The sequence below is a fragment of the Colletotrichum higginsianum genome, chromosome 2 (assembly GCF_001672515.1).
Source record: "Colletotrichum higginsianum IMI 349063 chromosome 2, whole genome shotgun sequence".
In the NCBI taxonomy this organism is placed as follows: Eukaryota; Fungi; Ascomycota; class Sordariomycetes; order Glomerellales; family Glomerellaceae; genus Colletotrichum; species Colletotrichum higginsianum.
Window position 1 is genome coordinate 5,593,007 of NC_030955.1, and position 21,145 is coordinate 5,614,151.

The 21,145-nt window shown below is 55.0% G+C and overlaps 10 protein-coding genes across 10 annotated transcripts; 7 read left to right on the plus strand and 3 right to left on the minus strand.

Annotated features, from left to right (window-relative positions):
* Positions 1 to 323: 323 nt before the first annotated feature.
* Positions 324 to 1,736, minus strand: CH63R_03403 (Tyrosinase central domain protein; the record flags this gene model as incomplete). Its single annotated transcript, XM_018298378.1, has 4 exons — positions 324 to 617; positions 682 to 1,140; positions 1,194 to 1,443; positions 1,504 to 1,736. 4 exons carry the CDS (start codon positions 1,734 to 1,736, stop codon positions 324 to 326), a joined length of 1,236 nt encoding a protein of 411 aa, XP_018163194.1.
* Positions 1,737 to 3,051: 1,315 nt separating this feature from the next.
* Positions 3,052 to 4,379, plus strand: CH63R_03404 (Integral membrane family protein; the record flags this gene model as incomplete). The annotated part of the gene is made up of 3 exons (XM_018298379.1): positions 3,052 to 3,192; positions 3,271 to 3,577; positions 3,634 to 4,379. The coding sequence occupies 3 exons, from the start codon at positions 3,052 to 3,054 to the stop codon at positions 4,377 to 4,379; spliced, it is 1,194 nt and encodes a 397-aa protein (XP_018163195.1).
* Positions 4,380 to 6,303: 1,924 nt separating this feature from the next.
* CH63R_03405 (NAD-dependent alcohol dehydrogenase) lies at positions 6,304 to 7,302 on the plus strand (the record flags this gene model as incomplete). Its single annotated transcript, XM_018298380.1, has 1 exon — positions 6,304 to 7,302. One exon carries the CDS (start codon positions 6,304 to 6,306, stop codon positions 7,300 to 7,302), a length of 999 nt encoding a protein of 332 aa, XP_018163196.1.
* Positions 7,303 to 7,917: 615 nt separating this feature from the next.
* Positions 7,918 to 8,863, minus strand: CH63R_03406 (GMP synthase; the record flags this gene model as incomplete). Its single annotated transcript, XM_018298381.1, has 2 exons — positions 7,918 to 8,444; positions 8,539 to 8,863. 2 exons carry the CDS (start codon positions 8,861 to 8,863, stop codon positions 7,918 to 7,920), a joined length of 852 nt encoding a protein of 283 aa, XP_018163197.1.
* A 1,660-nt stretch (positions 8,864 to 10,523) lies between these two features.
* Positions 10,524 to 11,882, plus strand: CH63R_03407 (uncharacterized protein; the record flags this gene model as incomplete). Its single annotated transcript, XM_018298382.1, has 1 exon — positions 10,524 to 11,882. The coding sequence occupies one exon, from the start codon at positions 10,524 to 10,526 to the stop codon at positions 11,880 to 11,882; it is 1,359 nt and encodes a 452-aa protein (XP_018163198.1).
* Positions 11,883 to 12,613: 731 nt separating this feature from the next.
* CH63R_03408 (Sugar transporter) lies at positions 12,614 to 14,255 on the minus strand (the record flags this gene model as incomplete). Its single annotated transcript, XM_018298383.1, has 3 exons — positions 12,614 to 13,273; positions 13,327 to 14,087; positions 14,144 to 14,255. 3 exons carry the CDS (start codon positions 14,253 to 14,255, stop codon positions 12,614 to 12,616), a joined length of 1,533 nt encoding a protein of 510 aa, XP_018163199.1.
* A 956-nt stretch (positions 14,256 to 15,211) lies between these two features.
* CH63R_03409 (Metal dependent phosphohydrolase) lies at positions 15,212 to 15,982 on the plus strand (the record flags this gene model as incomplete). Its single annotated transcript, XM_018298384.1, has 1 exon — positions 15,212 to 15,982. One exon carries the CDS (start codon positions 15,212 to 15,214, stop codon positions 15,980 to 15,982), a length of 771 nt encoding a protein of 256 aa, XP_018163200.1.
* Positions 15,983 to 17,250: 1,268 nt separating this feature from the next.
* On the plus strand, positions 17,251 to 17,661 carry CH63R_03410 (Metal dependent phosphohydrolase; the record flags this gene model as incomplete). Its single annotated transcript, XM_018298385.1, has 2 exons — positions 17,251 to 17,281; positions 17,327 to 17,661. 2 exons carry the CDS (start codon positions 17,251 to 17,253, stop codon positions 17,659 to 17,661), a joined length of 366 nt encoding a protein of 121 aa, XP_018163201.1.
* An 827-nt stretch (positions 17,662 to 18,488) lies between these two features.
* On the plus strand, positions 18,489 to 18,775 carry CH63R_03411 (uncharacterized protein; the record flags this gene model as incomplete). The annotated part of the gene is given in 2 exon segments (XM_018298386.1): positions 18,489 to 18,549; positions 18,555 to 18,775. Coding segments are annotated over 2 exon segments (282 nt in total).
* Positions 18,776 to 20,051: 1,276 nt separating this feature from the next.
* On the plus strand, positions 20,052 to 20,522 carry CH63R_03412 (uncharacterized protein; the record flags this gene model as incomplete). The annotated part of the gene is made up of 1 exon (XM_018298387.1): positions 20,052 to 20,522. The coding sequence occupies one exon, from the start codon at positions 20,052 to 20,054 to the stop codon at positions 20,520 to 20,522; it is 471 nt and encodes a 156-aa protein (XP_018163203.1).
* Positions 20,523 to 21,145: the final 623 nt, after the last annotated feature.

The following is a 21,145-nucleotide window of genomic DNA, read 5'->3' on the forward strand; positions in this document are numbered from 1 at the left end:
GCCGTACGTCTAGGAAACGATGATTCAACAGTAGTTGATTCTTCCAAGACGTATCAAAAGCGAAGAGCAGGGCTGAAATAAATACCCGTGTGGGAAATCGCCTGATGCAAACGTGTGACATAGGGGAGGCAACGAGTAAAGATGTCGTTATCAATCCAGGGAAGTTACTCCCTCTGTGTATATCGTTTTTCCTTCACCAATACGGTTGGTCTTGTGATCAGCGATGCTCAAATCATCGGTCTTAAGCGTATATCTTTGCATTTCCTGGAGTCATCGACGCTCTCATTACAACAGCCCAAGACCGCGTCCAATGGCACACCGGGTTACAAATACAGATAGCAGAAAGGCCCGGCGAAAGTGCTCATAGTATCGCGGATCTTCATAGGAGGTCCGGCAGCATACCCGTACTCGAGAATGTCGTCCAGAGTCGTGTTGGCGCTGGGGGGCTGGTTCAGGAACGTGTTGGTCCCCATGACGGCATCCTCGGAAAACTGACGGTCGTTAGGGGACAACATCTGCCACATCCACCAGACCCGGTCGATGTTCGCGTGGTGGAGATAGAACGCAGGGTCCGAGGGCGACACGAAGAAATCGCGGCCGGGATCGCCGCCCAGAGTCTATGTATACAGGGTAAGCTTGGGGTTCTCACAAATGCTAGCAGCTAACCCCTGGGTTACTCACAAAGTGGCCGCCTCCGTGGATACCCATCCCCATGGTCCCGGTCTCGGGGTCACCCTGCATCTCGAGCTGGAACTTGCCGACGTCCTGAGGCACGAGGATGTTGTGAAGCACCGCCGAGGCGTTGGAGTACATGCGGTTGATGGCGGTGGTCAGGTCACGCTTGAGGCAGCGAGGGTTGTACGCGAAGAGCCCGTCCGGGTTCATCTCGGTGCCGCCGCCCGGGAGAGAGAGGGCGAGAGGCCCGAGGTTGACAGACATGTTCTTGAAAGGGCCCGTGGTGACACATCCGCCGCCGGTGCCGGAGGGCAGACGAGCGGCTTCGGAGCCGTCCGGGTTGGTGAGAATGATGTCGCCTTGGTCGGGGATGAACTCTCCGTTTCCAGACATGGACGTCTCGCTGCCGTCGAAGATTGGCGAGTTATCGACGCCGGTGACGGCGGTCTTGGCCCAATCCCAGTACTATTACTCTGGTCAGTGGACACCACACTATCAAAGGCATCGTCTTGTCTTACTGGCTGGGTGCCCTTGTAGCCGCACTCCTCTCGGAGTGCCTCTTCATACAGCCAGGTGTAATATCGGTGCCATGACAAGAAAGTCCCGGTAAAGTGGATGGTGAAGGTCTGGTTGATGTGCGTGGCGACAAAGTCGTCGAACCGGTTCTTGGCCCCGGGAACTATGTCGGAGGGGGAGCGCGCGGGCTTGGACTGGAGGCACTGCACTGCCTTGACGTAGTCAAGCTTCTCCTCTCTACGAAGGGACCCCCTTGATGCCAGTCAGCACCGAACGTCTCTCTGCAATCATGAGAGCGGCGGAAGGGGCTACCATTCCCTGCGGATCTTGATGTTGCCCAGTGAACAAGAACTTCCGCGCTTCTGGATCTCTCCGCTGCTGATCATCTGCTCCGACTTCTCGTAGGCGGACTGGGCGAGGGCAGCAAGCTTCTCGATGCCCTCGGCTGCGGCGGCGGCGGCCCCATCGTTGGCCTGAGGAACGGGGTTGCCCAGAACAGCGGAAGCCGCCTGGATGGCGAGAAGGCCAAGGGTCAGAGCGTGCATGATGAGGGCAGCTAGGGACGATGAGCCGGGGCTGTAAAGGAGGATGAGTGGCTCAGATCTGAAGAATCGACCGAGTGCAGGACGGAGATGGCTCCAAGAGAAGCGCCAGCGTTGTGGCAGATATATAAACTTCCCACAAACCCATACCTAGACTCGAGAAAACATCCACCAACCGTAGCCAAGACAAGACGCTGTGTAAGTCCCCTCTAAATCATCCTAGACGGTACTTCTGCTTGATGCGAGGTTCAAGGATTCCTCGGTGGATCACATCACGTAAAGATACGCATCTCGGAGGACCACCGACTGAGGAGAACACCAGCAGGGATACCCGGGGAAAGGACGCTGCAAAGCATCTCCTAGGAGTAAGCACCAGGGTGGCTCCCAACATGCGAAATGGTTCCACTCATACCGAGAGGTGAGAGGCTAGCTTTCGGCGAGCTTTGGAGTTCAAAGCCCCAGGAGCGCGGAAAAGACGGCGCCGAGCCAAGTTCGTCATGCAGGTCCAGGCCGGGGTAGTTCAACCGGCTTACGGTCCGGGCCAGTCGAGGAGCTAGTCTTTAAACTCCCATGTCGAGGAGTTTTGCCTGATATGGGAGAAGGATCCGACGGCCGACCGGCTCCCAGCGCGATGAGGAGCGGAAGGCGAAATCAGAACCACTCCAGGCTCCCTGAAGAACAAGGAAGACGTTGGCGCTAGTTTATGCATGTTCGAATGCAACAACCTAGCAGCCGCCGAGGTGGATATCATGTCATCATGGAAACACAGAAAGCTAACCCTAGAAGACCGCGCCCCCCTTCCTCTGATATTGTAGAGAGCAGAAACCTCGCCAGCCAAACTTGCCACCAAACTGGCCGCGGACGGGCTGGGAAGCAGAGCCCGGCACGCAAGCAGCGTGACACCACTCCGTAATGCGAATTTCTCGCCTGGAGCACGATCCCCTGTTCTGCTTCCAACGCTCCAAGAAAACATCGGAGAAGATCCCCAGCAAGAAGGGTACAGAAAGGGAAGCTCCTACGATGCGGTGGGTCGATGGAGGTTTTGCGTGTGTCGTCGAATGCGCCAGACTCTGCATCTCGGTCTGCTAGGGGGGGACAAGAAGGGTGAGTCTGGCTAATCTCAGCTCATCCTGACGGCCGCCAACGGTTTCGTTCATGAAAACTCTTTGTAATGTGGCTAGATGTCTTGGGTGTGTCCCATGGCCCCCAATGCCTGTCTTAATAATGAACCCCCCTCTTCGTGATAGAGTCTCCTACGATCATGTTGCACGGTTCGATTCTTCCATGTCCCCTTTCCGTCTGACTGAGTCTTGAGAGCATGGAATTCATTTCCAACCCTGATGATGACGAGCGTCCCACGGTGCTGGCGGCAACGCTGACAGTGACATGCGTGGCCATTCTCATAGTAGTTGCTCGTCTTTGGGTACGACTTGGTATTATTCACAGCTTCGGCCTGGATGTGAGTGCCTACATGTTTGCAGTTACTAGACCCCCCTTCAATCTGCGCGACCCCCTCTAATCCCGAAATCATCTATAGGACGGCTTCATGACGTTTGCAACGGCGATATCTATTGCTGGCCAAGCCGTTCTGATCACACAGGTCCGCCACGGAGTCGGTCGCCATACCGGCGACATTGACTTCTCGAACGATTACCCAACGGCCATGAAGATGTCCTTCGTTTCTCAGCCGTTGTACTTGGCCACCATATGCCTGGTCAAACTCGCTGTCGGCTCATCCCTGCTCCGCATTGCCTCAAAAAAGCTGTACAAGAACCTGATCATCGGGGTCATGGCGCTCATGACGGTGTACACCATTGCGTGCATCTTTGTCGGTACTCCCATCCGTTAGGTCCGTATGCATGTTATTGACGACGGATTGCGGTATTTGAACAGACTATAGTACTTCAGTGCACCGACGTCCGAATCTTTTGGGACTTCAACGTCCGCGCAACATGCTGGGATGTCGCCACGATCAAAGGGCTCTCCTACGCCAATTCATCGGTGAACATCCTGACCGATCTTCTCTTTGGCGTCGCGATCCCCGCGCCGATGCTATGGAGCCTCAAAGTCCCAAGCCGAGTCCGAATGTCGCTGCTGATCGTTCTCGGTCTGGGCGTGTTCGCCTGCGCGGCGGCCTGCGTCAAAGTCTACTACGTCGTCATGAGCTACGGCAGAGCGTTTGATCCCACCTGGGACTCTAGACACATTCAGATGTGGACCGTCATCGAGGCAAACGTCGGTATCATTGCCGGAAGCCTGCCCACGCTGCGGCCTCTGTTCAAGGGCTTCCTCGGGAGCGTGTACGGAAAGGGGTCCAAAGCACCGACCGGGGCCAACTACTACGGGCGTGGTACGCTTCGGAGCGGAAGCAACTGGCAGACGTTGTCCAACACGAAGTGGCCGGTCAACACAAGCGAAGCCGGGAGCGAGAGAGCACTCAGGTCTCTCAGGGACCAACAGGGGGAAGAGTACGAGCTGGGAGCTCACGCCGGCGAACCCGCGAGAACCACAACCGTCATGGCGGGAACCAACGTCGACGATAGCGACGAGAGTGTTGATAAGGTCATGCTTCCTAGCAGGTTGTCCGATGGAGGTGGTATCAAGAAGACGACCGTGACCACAATAATGTACTCGGGGCCTCAGTAGCCCAATCACGAGACCTGATCATTTCTAGTAGATATATTAACTAGCGATTTTGCTATCCTTCTTGAACATCACTTTTCACTCAATGGATGTGCCTTATAATGGCCGACGTTTTAGGCGTGGGCGGATGTGCCGCTTCCTTCGTCTTTGGCCGCGGCACTTTGGCATGCCACAACGTCCTTTCTTCAAATCCCCCGCCGGCTAATTTCTCAACGGGACGGCTCTTTTCCAACGCTTCTGCATCCTTTTACGCTTTGCAGAAGGTAGTCCGGGGGAACAAAAGCCCCTATTGGCGGGACCCGAACACTGCATGCAGCCAGATACAAGGGTGGCAGAAGGATGATGTTCGATGGAGAACAGCGCCAGTGTGGCGAAATCGGAGAATGGTCCTGAGCTCGAGTGAACCAGGGTGTTGCAGAAAAGCCGCATCGAAAGATAGCCCACACAGCCAAGAGTTGCCGTGAGAAGCTGCCCCCCCGGGAAAGCAGTTTGAGGCATAACGGCCCGGACTACGTCCTGGTGTTTGACCCTGGCCCGGCCCTCGAGATGTCCCTTGAGGAATCTTATAGGGCAGAGACCTTGACCGATATGCGGTCGCAATTTCTCCAGCGGTCCTCGCCCTCACCCTCGCTCGATCGCGGTGGACCTGAGGGTTAGCAAAGACCACACCTACTTTAGACTCCCCCCCCTGTTTACAACCGAGAATCTCGGGGGGGTCACGCAGGGGTCGGTCGGCATGGGTCGGGTCATGCGGATATTTGCAGTACTTCTGGGGGTGAAGCCGCATGATCAATCTCGAGACGGTGATCTTTCCACTAGGAGGGCTTTGGAGCACACAAGCCCTATCAGAGCAACGTGAGGGATGTCCCGTCCCGCCTAATATTCTTGGCGACCGTTGGAGCTTGACAGGGCGGGCGACCGAAAGCGGTATTCCAGGGACACTCATTCACAAGTTTGTGACAACTGAACAATCTTTTGAGTGGCTTAGGGTCATATTAATGGCAGAATGCTTGTCAAGTCTCGGAGCAAACGACAAACCTTCTTGTCCCTTTCCATGTCACTTCGACTTGCTAACAGCACCTTGAGGGCGATAAGGACCCGTTCGACAGGGAAAAGCCAGTAGTCCATGAGCTAAGGAATGATGATTGGAGCAGGATTGTTCGATGGCCTGGCAAGGCCGTGGATGATGTGGCTTCAAAAGACTGCATTCCTCCTGGAGTGGAATATGGGTAACCCGTTTACTTGGAGCTTCGGCTATTCACAGTACTGAGTTTGGTGTTGTCTGGTGTTTGTTGTCTCCAAAGAGAGGGAAACGGCAATACCACGTCGGAATTGGTCGATTTGAACCCAGACGGACCGCTGGCGTGGGTGAGCTGGGGCAATGGTTCGACCAGTGAGGCGGCTTGTCTCCGGCCTAGACAGCTACGGATTCCGAAGGGGGCGCGGCATCCTTTTTCAAGCGCCAAGTTTATCTCCGTGATTATTTCAATTTCAACATATTCACCATCTCTTCCCGAGGGCCATCCATAGTCAACCGCGTGTAGAAGATGTTGATGAAGGCAGCGTTGGCTCGGCTTTCGCTCAGCCAGAATGTCCTCCTGGCTTGAGTTGGTCATCAAACGGTCAGTCGCCGGTACCGATGGGCCGGGAACTCCGGGACAAGCCGGGCGAGGTTGGCACCAATCAAGTCGACGCCGAGCCGTAAAAGGCGTCTGGAGACCCGAATTCAGGTCTCCGGTTGTCATCACAATCACGTGTTCCATCCTTCGTGCCAAGAACCAACGGGGCTCAGGCGTTAAGACGCCCGAGTCTCGGTAGTACTGTTGGAGCGTAGGATTCTTGCTCAACCATCACTCTCACGAGCCAGTTTTGTCGTCCAACTGCCAGGATCAGAGTCAAACGAGTTCATTCCCCTTTCTTCGTCATCATGTTGGCATACCAGTACGAATCTCCAGCGATTGGCCTACAGCTCCGCCATCTCCCGATACCCGAGCCCGGTCCCGATTGCGTCCAGATCCGCGTCAAGGCAGCAGGGTTATGCCACTCGGACTGCCACCTCATCAAAGGACACGACGCCGCGCTCGTCAAGAGACCCATCACTCTGGGCCATGAAGTATCGGGTATCGTCACCAAGGCCGGCGCCAACGTGGCGGAGTACCGGCCCGGCGACCGCGTTGCCGTATCGCTCCTCGCTCACCCTCTCGACCTGGAAGACCGGAGTTGGGCGATGGCCATCGGACTCGGATTCGACGGCGGTTACGCTGAGTATACGGTCGCACCAGCGAGTCGAATCGTCCGGATCCCTGACGGCGTCGCCTTCTCCGAGGCCGCCATCGCAACGGACGCCATGGCGACGGCGTACCATGCCGTCATGATCGAAGCTGGCGTGCATTCGGGGACGACGGTTGGGATCATCGGCATCGGCGGTCTCGGAATGCACGGTCTCGGCTTTGCGTCGCTCAGCGGCGCCAACGTGTACGGTGTCGACATTGTCGAATCCAAGTTCGCGCAGGCCAGACGGCTCGGCGCTCGGGGGTGTTTCACGAGCCTCGAAGACGCCGGGGGGGACGTGGTCTTTGACGTTATGGTCGACTTTGTCGGCGCGCAGGAGACCACAAGCTCGGCGCTCAAGCGCGTCAAGCAGGGAGGCAAGGTCGTCGTCGTCGGGCTGGCGGCGGGGGAACTAACCATCTCGAGCACCGACCTGATCGAACGCAGCATCAGCCTGGTCGGGTCGTTTGGCGCCAGCGAGTCGGATCTGAACAACGTCCTGGGGCTGCTGGCTAGGAAGGAAATCGAGCCGCAGCTAGAAGAGATTCATTTCGCAAGTATCCCGGCCGGGCTCGATACCTTGGACAAGGGAGGAGTTCAAGGACGGCTCTGGGCGGACCCGAGCAAGCTCGAAAGAGGAGGCTCTAGTGAGTAGTGACAGAGAGGGCATTGATGAACTGGGAGGAAATAGGCCAGGTCCGACAGCTTGAACATGGGCCCAGTCACATCCCGAAGGCCCAGGGGAATGTCTTCGAGCGACGATTGGCATTGGATTATGATCATAACAATCGCATTCCGCTTGTGAAGAGGGTCTCATAGCAGCTTTGCTTACTTGGTGCCTTTTTATAAGCTGGAAAACTCGATCCATATTGAGAGAAGATGCATACTATTTCGACTACCTTGTCAGACTCGTAAAAGCGAATAGACCAGTTATGTGAGCATACCAACTCCCTTGCAGTTCGGCTGAGCTGGTATCCAGCCGTCTTTACCCTTGCTCCCATGTTATTTGGAACTTGACGGGACTTCAGATGTCTCTTGATATCGTTTGGCGCCATAGTACTGTGTGTCCAACCCATCTCTTCACTACACAGTGGACGGAGTGGTGCGATGTAGAGTGTAAGTACTGTTTTCACAACGATTAGAGATTGGAAACTGTAAAATTCACTACAGAAACTTGAGGCAATGGCTCAACATGTTCTCATTACTACGTAAAGCGGATAAAATGTGAATGAGGGCTGGCTGAGAAGGATTACTGTCCCCGCAGAGCAGTCTATTCAATTTCGTCGTCGTCGCCGTGGAAGAACCTCAAGATGGCCGCGGCCACCAGGTCTCCGTCGTGGTCCAGGTTCGCCGTTTCGGACGCCTGGTCGGCGTGCTCCAGGTCCTTGATGCCCCCGCTTTCGACCCTCATCTGGATCTGCCTCTTGACCATGTCCTCGTCGAAGGCCAGGTGCGCCTGCGTCGTGAAGAGCCTCCCCTTGATGTAGGTGCCCTGCACCCAGGTGTGCTCGCTGTGGCCCCAGACGTCCACCTTCATGCCGGGCTTGAGCAGGCCCTTGGAGCTCTCGTGCGTCGGCGGCGCGACGACTTGGTCCGCGTGCATCTGGTGCAGGAAGATGTGGTCGTCGTCGGTGCGGAAGAGCCGCTTGCCGACGGGTGAGAGGTCGATCTGGCAGTGGCCGAGTTCCCAGTCCCGCGAGGGGGCGGGCGCGACGTCGGCGCCGAGCATGCGGTTGAGCAGCTGGTGACCGAAGCACACGCCGCTGAGATGGAGATCGGGACGACGCTCCCATAGTTCTGGATGATTCCCTCCGGAGTCAGACAACGGTCCAAACAGATAACACGACGGCAGGGTTGGCTGCTTGATATTGCGGGTGGACGAATCACGCACCTTTGAGAACGCCGAGAAGCTTGAGGATCCAGGGGTTGTCGCCGTGCGCGTCGTACATGCTCCCGGTGATCAGGACGCCCTGGTAGCCGTCAAAGTCCTCAACCTTGGGGACGTTGCCGCCCTTGTCCTCGACGACGAAGACCTGGTCGGTGTCGATTCCCAGCGGCGGATCATGCTCGGCGCCGGCGTGTTGGAAGTGGGAGTGCAGGATCTCGCCGAAGCTGCCCCTGGTGACGTGGGTGTCGGGGTGAGGCTCGTCCGTTTCCAGCACCATCATGCGCACCGTTGGCGAGTTGGGGGCGGGGTATTTCTGGCTGTCCTGCATGGTGTAGTGTTCAGTCGGGATGTCTTTACTTGAGTGAGGGTGTTGCCAGTTAGTCAAGGAGGGTTTGTTGTTGGGTAATGAGAGCAGGGGTGCGTTATGCTCGACTTTGATCCGATTGATCAATGGGATATTCAGGGTATCAGTAAGGGGGTATCGATAAAGTAAGAAGCTGCAAGGTCGAGGATGTGATTGTCAGGCACATGGACGATGGCATTACTTTAATAAAAAGGCGTCCACCTCTCCAAGCCTCTTGGGCGTGTGATGACGCATTGCGAGGCCAAAACACCAAAGCGTACGTGAGCCAAGAGAAACACAGAGTTTTTATTTTTGCAGTGCTATGTGAATAAAGATTCCACGCGGCGCGCCCGGCTTCTGGCAACTCTGCACTACGACTACCTATGTTGACGTCAGTCTTCCCAGACGGCGCCGCCGCCGTAGGGCTGAAGTTTGGGTCAAGAAGAGAGACTTGGAATGACGGCGAGGATCCTGTTTATTTGAGTTTTCATAACATAATTCTCGCTCCCGAGTCCACCGCGCCAACGGCTCGGCAGGTTCCACAAGCAGGGGTGATCCTTTGTGTGCTGTGTTGCTTGGTGGTGGTGGTGTCAGAGAGATCCCCAACCAAGTATTTCGCGGGGTTGCGCCGCCCTCTCGAACCGGGCTTGCAGCGTCCAGGCTTACGCGTATCCGCGCTGGGCTGGCAAACTCGGATGGCTAGAGTCTTGAATGGGAGTCCAAGACAATTGGCAAGGTTGTCTATGACCGTTTTGCCCATGTCATGTACCGTCGAAGCCTTGGGGGCAAGGGAGACAACGTGCCGACAAGAGGGACGCCGAGAGACCAAAGGAGAATGTCTTGGAACCCGGATCGGGAAGACGACCCCAGCCGGTTCTCCCGATATAATGGGGAAATGCCCCGGAAAATGGCATCACAATGGGTCGCAAAGCCCCCAACAGATTCCAAGCTTGCAGATCCGATCAGAACGTTTGTAATATGAAAAAAGCAAAGGACAATGCAGCCTTAAAAGGAGTCTCCCCCCCTTAATTCTACGGTTTCGACGACTCGAGTATGACTAAACCGGGATCCAGTTGCGATGCTCTTGTTACGACGAAAGAATATTCGAGTCCCACAGCATCAGAACACGAGTTGTCAACCTCGACCAGAATGGTGTTGTATGTTTGCCTAGACAAGGCACGCATTTTCAACGATTTAATGTTAGGCACCTCTCTTTACGAAACGGTTCCTCCCTCAACAGAAAGCAAGACTCTTGCACATTAACTACTGCCTGCATCCGGAAACGTAACCTGCAAAAGGCAGTTTAGGGGCAATGGTTTGATTCAACATGTCCCATTCTTCCAAGCTGGTCCATGATGCTCGCAGAAAGTGAGAGATGGCTGAAAGGCACAGAATACGTCTCGGCGGACAAAGAATGAGAGGTTCAAGGGAGGCGAGCAAGAACCGCAAGGAGAAACACCCCGAGTCTGCTCGACAATTTTCATCAAGACGGGTGGTTACTTAAACCATGCAGCATTTTCCTGTAGATTTGACATGATTTCCCCCACACCCAGCACCAAGACACCCGGCCTTCTCATATCGACTTCCCAAAGACTTCACTTACCACAGCAATCATCACCGAAGACGTTACATTCGACCCGGAACCATGGACAGACTCAATCTCGACGCGCTCCGCAACTTGAGCCTCGGCAGCCGCAGCGGAAGTTCGCGCAGTGGGAGCTCGCGCAGTGGAAGCCGCAGCGAGAGCCGAAGCGAGAGCCGCAGCGGCAGCAGCCGGCACGGGGGCGGCAGCAGCAGCAGCAGGAGGAGGCGCCGTACCCCCTCCGAGTGCAGCTCCGACACGACCATCATCGACGACGGGCCGCCGGCCCTTGAGAGGCTCCGCTTGGCCAACCTGGCCCAGTATGGACCCGAGGTGATGGAGGCGATCCGCGTCAAGGAGGAATACGACGAAGAGCAGATCAGGCTCGGACGGAGTGTCTACGGAGGATACGATGGGGCTTCTGCCACCTGGCCTACCCCAAGCTCCGTTGCTGGATCCGTCGCCGGGTCTGTCGCCCCCTCGACCGCGAGTTGGGTGACTGACTCGGGGGCCAGCTACGTCGACCCACGGGGCGGAAGCCGCAGCATGGCTGGAAGCATGGCTGGAAGCATGGCCGGCAGTGTTGCTGGTAGCGTTGCCGGTAGCGTGTCAAGCCGGCAGTCCGTGTCAACGGGATACGGAGGATACGGTGGACATGAAGGACACGGAGGACACGGAAACCTCCCGGTCCCAAGTGGACATTTGCAGCAGCGCGCAGCCCCCAGCAGCAGCTCGATGGCCATCTCCGTAGACGGAGGCCGACAGCCCCAGGCGTTCTGGCCCAACGTCAAGCCCAGGCTCATCTCCGACGCCATCCTCCAGGACTTCACCCTCCCGTGCCCGCAGTGCTCCATCTCGATGAGCGCCGCTGAGCCCGGCACCCAGCACCGCGCCATGATCCTCTGCTGCGGCCACATGATGTGCGAGGGCTGCGTCACGCGCATCGCCGCCACCGACAGGAAGTGCCCCTACTGCTCCGTTCCCGTGGGGAAATACATCGACTGCGCCGGCAGCTGCCAGAACCCGGGCATGATCGGCCTCGGTCTCCCCGGCACCACGGATCAGCTCCGGAGGTTCCCGCGCACCACCCCCGAGGGCGCCTCGCTGCCCGGCTGCTGCCCCAAGTGCCGCCTCCTGCGCATCGAGCGGGACTGCAGGAAGCTGGTGCGCCACATCCTCAACGACGCCAGGGCCCGGTCCGTCTGGATGCCGTCCAGCGACCACAAGCCCGATACCAAGGACTACAGGGACTACGTGCGCGTCCCCGAGCTCGAGCACTTCTTGAAGCTCCTCCGGGACACGGTCCACAGCGTCGAGATCCACAAGCAGTATACCTGGCTGCAGCCGGACCACCGCAACGGCCACGTGCAGGTCTGGGCCGAGAAGCGCGACTACACACGCTCTCGCCCGGGCCAGGGCTGACGGGTTCTGGGGTAGCGAAGCGATAGGGGGGCAAAGGCAGTGTCAGTAACGTTGACGAGGTGAGAGAGTTTCAGACGCCAAGCTTGTAGATTCGATGCGGAAACACATCAATCTGAATCTCACCGACAAGGTGCAACGGGCCAGGGAGAGATGGTCAATGGCAGTAAAGGGTTCATTTTGCGGGGGAACTTTGGAGGGCATGCGTAGTTAGGGTGAATAGATGGCCAAGCTGGACCCGTAGAACTGCAAGTTTTACCTCATGGATATCAGGTTCAGTCATTTGACGTCCTGAAATTGATAGGAATAGTATGCGTTGCATTTTGTTATCAACTTGTCTAGGCACTGGCTGGCCAAGATACCTCCATGTTGACCTTACAAGAATACGTAAACCTGTCTATGACGATCTGTCTACAGACAACAGGGAGTCTAGATAAAAAACGTAACTGTAACTGGATACTAAATAGCAGTAGCACTTTGTAGGCTACTTTTGATAACTTCAGCCATGCTTCTATAATAATCAATCATTCCCAGAGGTATTCTAACTTGGTCTTTCATAAAAAGTAATTCTAGAACAGACTAATCACTTTTATTCCCCACTTCAAAGACATGTAGTGGTTATCATAGAACCAAACTGTTAAGATAGGTAGGTTCGATTAATCTTGCTGATACATTTATATCAGGCAGCAACGCAGTAGTAAGAAAAAAAACAACTTAAACCTTCTAACCCTATCCTACTTTATCCAAGTATCTTTGTCTCCGCTGACAACAGGGTTCTCTATGTCTTCCCTAGGTTCCGCCGTCAGAATGACATCAGCATCATCACCGTCAAAGATAACTGCCATCTGTTCCAAGCTGAAGCCACGCGTCTCGGGGTAGGCGAAGTAGACGGTGACTGCAAACAGGGCCAGCATTACAATGTACACAATGTAGTATCTCCACTGGATAGCCTCCAGGGCGAGAGGGTTTGCGAAGGTGTTCAGAAACAGGGCGACGACTGAAGAGCACCACGTAACCGTGAGACCGCGGGAGCGTTGTGTGAATGACCAGATCTCGCAAGGGTAGGCAGTCAAAAAAGGCGTGATGGCGATGTCGTAGCCTGCGAAGAAGATGAACAAGACCGGAATGACCGCCAGTCCAACTGCTGCTGCCCCGGTCTGAGCGAAGGTGGCACTGAGACCAGTTATGACGATGAAGCTGACCAACATGATGCTGGCAGAGGTCAAAAACAGGAAGCGCCGACCGAGTCTGTCGACACTCGTTGCAGCGGCAATAGCCCATAACAAATTCCAAACGTTAAGGCATGCTGAGATCAATGTTTGGCTTGTAGTTGACGTGACACCAATCGAGTTGAGGATAAGGGGCAAGTAGTATGACACGATACCGTTGCCCGCCTACAAACATTAGTCCTTAATAACCCTAACAACGACTCAGAAGGACAACCTACCCATTGTGAAAAGACCCCAAGAGTAACGGAGATGAAAAGTCTATGACGATTGCCGGGTGTCTTGAACATGTCTGCGTATGAGGCGTTGGTACGTGATTCCTTCTCCATGCTGATTGCTGTCTGGATCTCATGAGCCTGGCGTATAACAAGAGGATCGTTTCTGTCACCGCCAGCATGATGTATGGAAAGGATTTCGGTGGCCTCTTCGACTCGTCCAACGCTGAAAAGCCAACGAGGGCTCTCTGGCGCCATGATCACGCCAGGCAGAGCCATGAGGGGAAGTGTGATCTGTATCAGCACTGGGATACGCCAGCACCAATCTGATGCAATGTCGCGACAGGCAAAGACGACCCAGCCGCATAAGGTGCCGCCAAAGTACCAGCCTACCATAAACATGGCGTTGGCGATAGACCTTTGCTTCGGGTGTGCGATCTCGTTGATTAGCAGAGGAGCTGAGTTACCAAACCAAGCAGACGCAAATCCGATGAAAAGACGCGAGTATGTGAACATGGCCTCATTCCGGGCTGCTGTTTGCATGACAACGCCAAGAAGAAGAAAAGGGAAGCCAAGATAGAGACCAGCTCTGCGGCCATAACGGTTTGCTACCCATGCTGCAATGGGGAACCCAATGAAGTTTCCGACCCAGTAGATTGCGGATATCCATCCCAGGTAGGCACCCGAGGGATGATGCATGAACTGATTCCAGAATGGCAAGGCCAAGAGACCGCCCATGATGGATCCATCGTACCCATTGGCAGAGGCTGTGGTCGACGTCAGTTGGAGCAATCTCGCAAGTTCCGATGAGTGGTTTGCATACAGAACAAGACCATAGACAGAGTGATGAAGTTGAGCTTCAGCAGGTAACCACGCCTCCAGAGAGGTCTGTCGTGGGCTGGAGAGACGATTGTATTTCCAGGGGCCTTCTCCATTGTGTGCAAGTAGAGAAGTTTGGTAGACTTTTGGCTGTAGTCAAGTAAATAGCAAAAACAACAGGAGGGTTGTTCTGCGAAAGCGTTTTTTTGGGAATAGTTGTTGTCAAGTTGTGCTGAGCATACCAGAGAAGCGGTCATCATAAAATAGAACCATGGCATCATGAGCATTTATATTCGACCTCTCATCAACGACAAGATGGTCTTACAGAGATAACAAGATAGGCGGCCAAATTTCCGCGGGGCATTGTCAAGCCCAGGCCATCGCATCCCCTCGCCACGAGGAACTCAGTAACCGTGGGGGGGGTGGGGGTTGCTAGGGTAGTTCCCATGGGGAAGATGTCACTATCTACATGGTCTAGGGTTCACGATCAAGGATCTAGGATCTGGTTGGAGAGTCAGCTGAGTTGAAGATAAGAATCACCAACTGCGGATACCCATTTGAGCCCCCGTTCAAGATTCGGGATCTCTCCAAGCATCTCCAACTAGGAACACTAGCGGTGATAAGAAATGCCTGGACCATGTTGACTGACAACAAACATACCAACAAAGCGCTTGTCAGAGCCAAAGATAATCGATTCAAGACTTTGACAAGGGCAATATCGCACCTCGCCAGTTCCACCATTCTCGGCCTTCTTCGCGTCGACACAAGATTAGAGATGGACCAATGCTTGCGAAGTCAAGAACGGGCTAGAAGCTCCGATGTCGTTGGAGATGTCGCCGAGCTTCGGGATTGCAGCGTTTCTGCATCACACCGGCAATGTTTCGTATCAGATGGTGCCTCCTCTTCACTCTGCTTCACGATAGATAGGCTGCTTAACAATAGATATATATGGGTGTAACATATCTGTTGGCTCCGATGATAACTAGATCACTTGCTCACAGATCACTTTCTCACAAGCTGGGCACGACAAAATCATCAATCACCTTTCAACACTTGTCAACACGAGATAATCATGGCCGGTATGGGCACTATCCCTGCTCCACTCGTCCAGCACCTGGCATCTCTCCAGAGACCTCCGCCGCAGGCCCTCGGACCCGAATTCTTCGACATCCCTCAAAGTCCCATCTGCCAACGAGCGGCTTCTTTCATCCGTGGTTGGAACTCCCCCTGGATTGCCAACCACTGTTTCCGAACGTACGCATTCGCACTAGCCATCGCCCAATACGCTGGCTGGGACACAGGCGCCGAAGCTGAGGCGTTGGGTTTCGACCGGGAGCTCATCTTCCTGGCATGCGTGATGCACGAAATGGGCGTTCATCCGGGCGAAGCGCTCCACAGCCGGTTGTCACTCGAGATCTGGGGCGCAATCAAGGCCCGGGAGTGGATCCTGAACCAAACGGAGGAATTTGTCGTCAAGGAAAGCCGGCCCGAGGAGCTTCTGAAGGACTGGGCGGACGAAGTGTGTGAGGCGATCGCGCGCCACACAATCGAGTTCCGTGGCTTCAGCTCCCGCTGCCGTCTGACCTTGGCTTTGGTTGCCCTCGGCTCTGGACAAGACTTGATGGGGCTGAGCAGCGCCGCCATCCATGCGGATGACATTCGAACGGTTTGTGAGATTTGGCCACGGAGCGGATATTGTCAAGGCCTGAGCCAGTATACCAAACAGGAAGTTGGGTTGAAACCCGCATGTTTGTTCGATGATTGCGCGAGACTTTTTGACCCTCAAATGTTCGAAGTTGAGGTGTACAGGGGCATGCAGGGCCAACTCGATAAATTTCCCTGAACAAGAGACTAGTGCTGTCTGTTTCGTTGATAGTTGTTTTGGAAACCGGCGGTTAGGTTAAATTGAGTACGCTCTCAGCCTTGGTTCTTCTGTTCGTCAAACAGACCTGTAGGGCCTTGATCTTGTGCTTGAAGTCCGTAGAGCCAGGTGGAACCGGAGGCCTGTGTTAACACAAAGGAGGTGCCAGATATCAACGGGGCTCGGACGAAAGCATCAGGGCGCGACCCTGGCCTACCCAACAACACGCTATTGCAATATCTCGTTATCAACTTAGGACTTGAGCATTGGTGGAGTACCAGGTAGGTAAAATCCGATATCTCGGGGGGGTGGGGGGATGTAGATTCCCGACTTCTCCAAACAGGGGAGAGAGTCCGCGCTCATGGATTCCGACGCAAGCAGGCCGCAACGCATGTTTACTCTGATCGTGAAAAGGATGTTTCGTAAAGATGAGAATCTCTAGCGATATGTAGTCTGCCCTGACATTCTTTCCAACCAACCAGATCAATGAGGGACAGCTGGGGAATCCAGACGTCTGAGAACGCGACCAGCCATGTTTCCTTGGCTGACGCCGCTTCGGCCACGATGTGGATTGCTTTCTCGACGGCCCTTGGCACGTCAAGAAGAAAAAAAGCCGTGTTGTGCGATGGACCGAAACAGGAAAACGCAACCGACTCTGTGGGAGAATGAGATACCATCGTCTCGATGCAGTAAGAGTCAGCGGTGTTTTGATAAACAGGTGTTGCGTTTATGGATGCAAATTAGCAACCAGTCGATGAGGTGCGATAAGTAGTAGCCTATCTTCCCGGTGTTTCTCCAACTGCTGTCACTTCCCAGAATCTCCCATGTCTCCAACTTCCCCGGTCTCCGCCCCTCTTTGTCCCCGAATCTCCGGCCGCCACAATTCGAATGAGACATGTCAACCAGATCCCGAGACGGCGAGGTCCAAATGCAATGAATGCGTTTACCAGGTCTGTCTCTTGGATTCTTTCACTCATCTCACGTCAGTCCCGTGAGATGCTTATAGGATGGCTCTCCAGCAAGTCTTTCTAAATGAATAGTGAGCACTCCAACAAAGCCAAGCAAGAGACTCTAATAGAACAGTCAGTAACCAAACCAACACATCTTTCTTTGTTTATCAACAGAATCGACTAGCAGTACAGAGTGAGTACCGTGTGGCCCAAGTGCTCTCTCCTATGGACCTCTGGAGCGTTTCAATTCATCAACTTCCACGTCCTCGCATAGAAACCTCACACTGAGTGGGATACACAATGTCTTTCCTGCCCTACAACAACCCCCCCGGTGCCGCCTAGAAGCACAGCGAGCTGGGCCACTACTCCCAGTCAGTCGACCTCGGTAACGATACCGTCAATTGTTCCGGGCAGGGCGGGTGGCACCCAGACACCGGCGCCCTCGACGCCAACGACAGCGACAAGCAAGTCCAACTAGCCATCGAGAACGTTGATGTCGTGCTCAAAGCAGCTGGCCTTCGCGGTTGGGACGACGTGTACCTCCTGCGGTCATACCACTGCGATATCCGTACATCGTGGGCGCCAACCGCCGAGGCGCTGAAGAGGCGAATCCCGGGCCACCGTCCCGTGTGGACCGCTGTTGCCGTGCCCCACCTAGCGTTCCCGGGAATGCTGATCGAGCTGAAGGTAGAGGCTAAGCGGCAAGAATAGATGGTCACCGATGTCGTGCGACTGGACAGAGTCAGGAGTCGTTACATGGAGGTAATGATCGCAAAGGCACAGTGGCTGCTGAGAAACTGGCCCGAAAGGTTAACTACATGATTAAATGGAATCTTCTGCAAATGAGTCAAGATTCCTCGGACAGGACTGCAAAGTGCCCTCCCTACCAGATCCATTGCCCTACTGAGACAGCCTAGTAAGGGCATAAGCACTCATTGATCCGGACAGATTCAGCTGATCCAGCTCAGGCCCCTGGCTAAGAGTTATGACATTCAGCTTGACATCTTCCCGTGACGTGAATCCCGAGTGAGTGAATGTTGACATCCCTCGGGGCGAATCATTGCATTGACGGGTGTGATCATGGTGGGAACAAATGGAATCATCTTGCCCGCCAAACACGACTCACCAGTCTGGTACCGTACGCGGCTATCACTTCAGGGAGTCTGGTGGTCCCAGACTGGCAAGGATCACCCACGTCCCACCCGTCTCGGTAGGGCTGTCAAGATTCAAGAAGCATCAATGAACCATCGCAGAGAGAACTCTTCTGATGCAAGAGGTTTCACAATCCGCCGAGCCGGGGGAGGGGCCAGCACATCCTGAGTGTGTTTGCGACAGAGGCACACGCTTCGTTGCAAGGAAGGGCTGTGGAACGCCTCACTTTCACTCTGGGATCAGCGACGGTTCTCTTACAAACAGAGGGCCGGTGGTGCACCGGAATGTCATGTTTGACATAGGGCCTGCCGTTCGCCCAGGGAGTCGACGAGAGTTTTCGCAAGACTTTCGAACCAGTTCAATCTGTTCCCTTACCAAGAGCTGTCATGTCGGATCGTCGATGCCATACATACTCTTCTCCTCGGATAACGGACGACCTCCACCCTTGTAAGTCTTGTGTGCCTCTGTACCTGTTCAATTTCTGAGCGCGTGTTTGTGTGGGTTTGTGTGGGTGTCTGACTCTGTCTGCCTGGCTTGGTGTGTGCACAGCTCTGTAGATTTTCAACACTTACACGCAAGAAACATTACCCGGCCCACGCACCACCCAACGATGGGAAATAAACCCCGGTACCTGGAAAGCATGCCCGAGTATGTTACGCCCGCGTCAGGGTAGTGAGGGAGGAACACCCAGCACGGTGACAGCGAGAGATCTCTTGGAAGTCTTGGGGGGGCAGTCTTGGGTCTTGGTATCACAGATTGCCGGCCAGATCCTCTAGTCTTGGGAAACGCCCGCCTCTTGGCCCTCTGCTGAGCACCTTAGCCCGGCGGTATTGCAGGCGATTTATCTTTAGAATTCTCCGAACGGATTGCTCCCTCCTGATTGTTCGAAATTGCAAAACGCTCCGCGGTCTTTAGTCTGTGGCAGGTCGCAGATCGTATCTTCGGTCATCGACCCCCTTCGTGCGCCAGCGTCAAACACGGGCTTCATCTATCTTTACCTCGCAGCACGACATGGACACGAAGAGGATCTGTGAGGAATGAATCTCTCTACCGACGGCATGGTCCACTTTGAAGGCTGCTGCCAAGCTCTCGCATTGTTTCGGCGAGCCCTCGTCGAAGGCAGTCTTGGGACTCGTATCGTTTCACCGCTCAGACGCACACACATACACATAACATCGCACATCTGCCGTATGATTCAGGCCTCCCCACCAAAGACTACCGCTCCAATACACGCACAACTCTCAAGATGCCACATGGCACCCCTGGCTTTCTATCGCGGCTTTTCTGCCCTCTCTTGGCCCTCCCCCCTCCCGGTCCGAGTGTCGAGCAGCGGGATCGCCCAGAACCCAACGTCCAAACAGCCTATCAGCTCTTCTTCCTCAGACGCCGCAAGAGAGCTTCTATTTTTGATGGTAGCCGCTTGGCCTTGGCACCGGCAAGTCTCGACACGCATGACGGCGTTGCAGTTGTAGCCATAGCCGCGGGCCCTGTCTGTCCCTGTATTCTCTCTCTGTCTCTTTCTCTCCCTCTCTCTCCTTCTCCGTACGCATGTCTTCTTCTCCATCCTCCTCCACTTCGAAAACGGGTCGTTATGTCTCTCCTTAAGCCTCCACTTTGGAGTATTTGAACCTCTTCTTGGCACGTCGTGGGGATTTTCATTCATTATCATGCCCTTCATCCCACTCTGCCTTGCCACTCGTTGACGCGTGTGCTCTTTTCATTGTCGACTTCCCGTTCGTCCTTTATTTCCTCTTCTTCTCTGACTTCAGCTGTGCTGTTTGTTTTCTTCCGTCTTTCTTCGCTTCTTCGCCAGCAGGGACATAATCCACTTTCCCGCCCAATACAACTTAATCATCCCTCCAGCGGAGAGACATACCGGCTGCGCCGACACGATACCCAATTTTTTCCATCTTCTTCTTCTTGTAGAGACATCTTTCTGTTCCGCCGCCATGCAGATCACAAGCGCCCTCATGACCCTGGCCTTCCTGGCCGTGGGCATCAACGCCGCACCGGCACCCCTCAACATCAACCTCGGCGCCTACTCCCCTGCGTTGGTGGTCGGTGATGGTGCGCTCACGTTCGGAGGCGAGGGAGAGGCGGAGGCCGGCAAGGGCAAAGGAGGTGCCGGTGGCGAGGGCGCAGCTGCCGCTGCCGCCGCCGCCGCCGCCGCCGGCGTCCCCGGAGCTGCCCAGCGCGGCCTCGTCGCAGGCCGGGACATCAACAAGGAGAGCAACAAGAAGTTCGAGAAGCGCCAGAGTGGATTCGACCGCGCCCTGACATTCGCCGAGGCGGCGCTCACCAAGGGCCCTGATATCCAGCTCGGAACCGGCGAGGGCCGCGCCGGCGTCGGTATCATCGTTGACAACAACCCCGCGGCCGCCGCCGCTCGGAATGGCGGCGCCGAGGGAGGGGAGGCATAGTTGGGAGATATTCTCCCTGTGCAGGGGGGGAAGGCGAAGAAGTAGTCGTCGCATAATGCTTTTTTCCATTGTTCCCGATTCAAGTACAAGTAAGTTGAGACGCTTGTCCGGCTCGTCCGGCAGGGATAACGGAACAGGATACTGACCAAGACGGTTCTAGACGCTGCCGTATTGATACTCTGTCAGAGAAGTCTAAAGTTCGCTCGTCTGGCCCCAAGTTGACTGAACGCAAAAAAAAACCATGCTCTCGTTCTTGTGACGAACTTCCAGCGCGGACTCGCCGCGCAACGCACAACTCCCGGCACCTTCGGCATGATACGATCTGTATCTGTTCTTTCGTTCGACTATTCTCCATTTGGGGACATTCAACTCGGTTTTCCGCACATCAGGCTGAGCGCAACTTTGGATGGGGGTAAGGGAGGAGAAACCTGACGCTTTGGGTTCGCGGGTGCAAGAGGACTGATCGAGCACGATCAAGTACGTGACGACACCTGGAAATAAGCAGCGATGTGGCCGGCATCGCGTCACCCGTTGAGGTAGCAATTAACCTGATCGGTTTTCTATTTACCCATCACGCTGTGCTTTTGTGAGCGGCTCTTGTCGCACATATCGTGATAACCGTG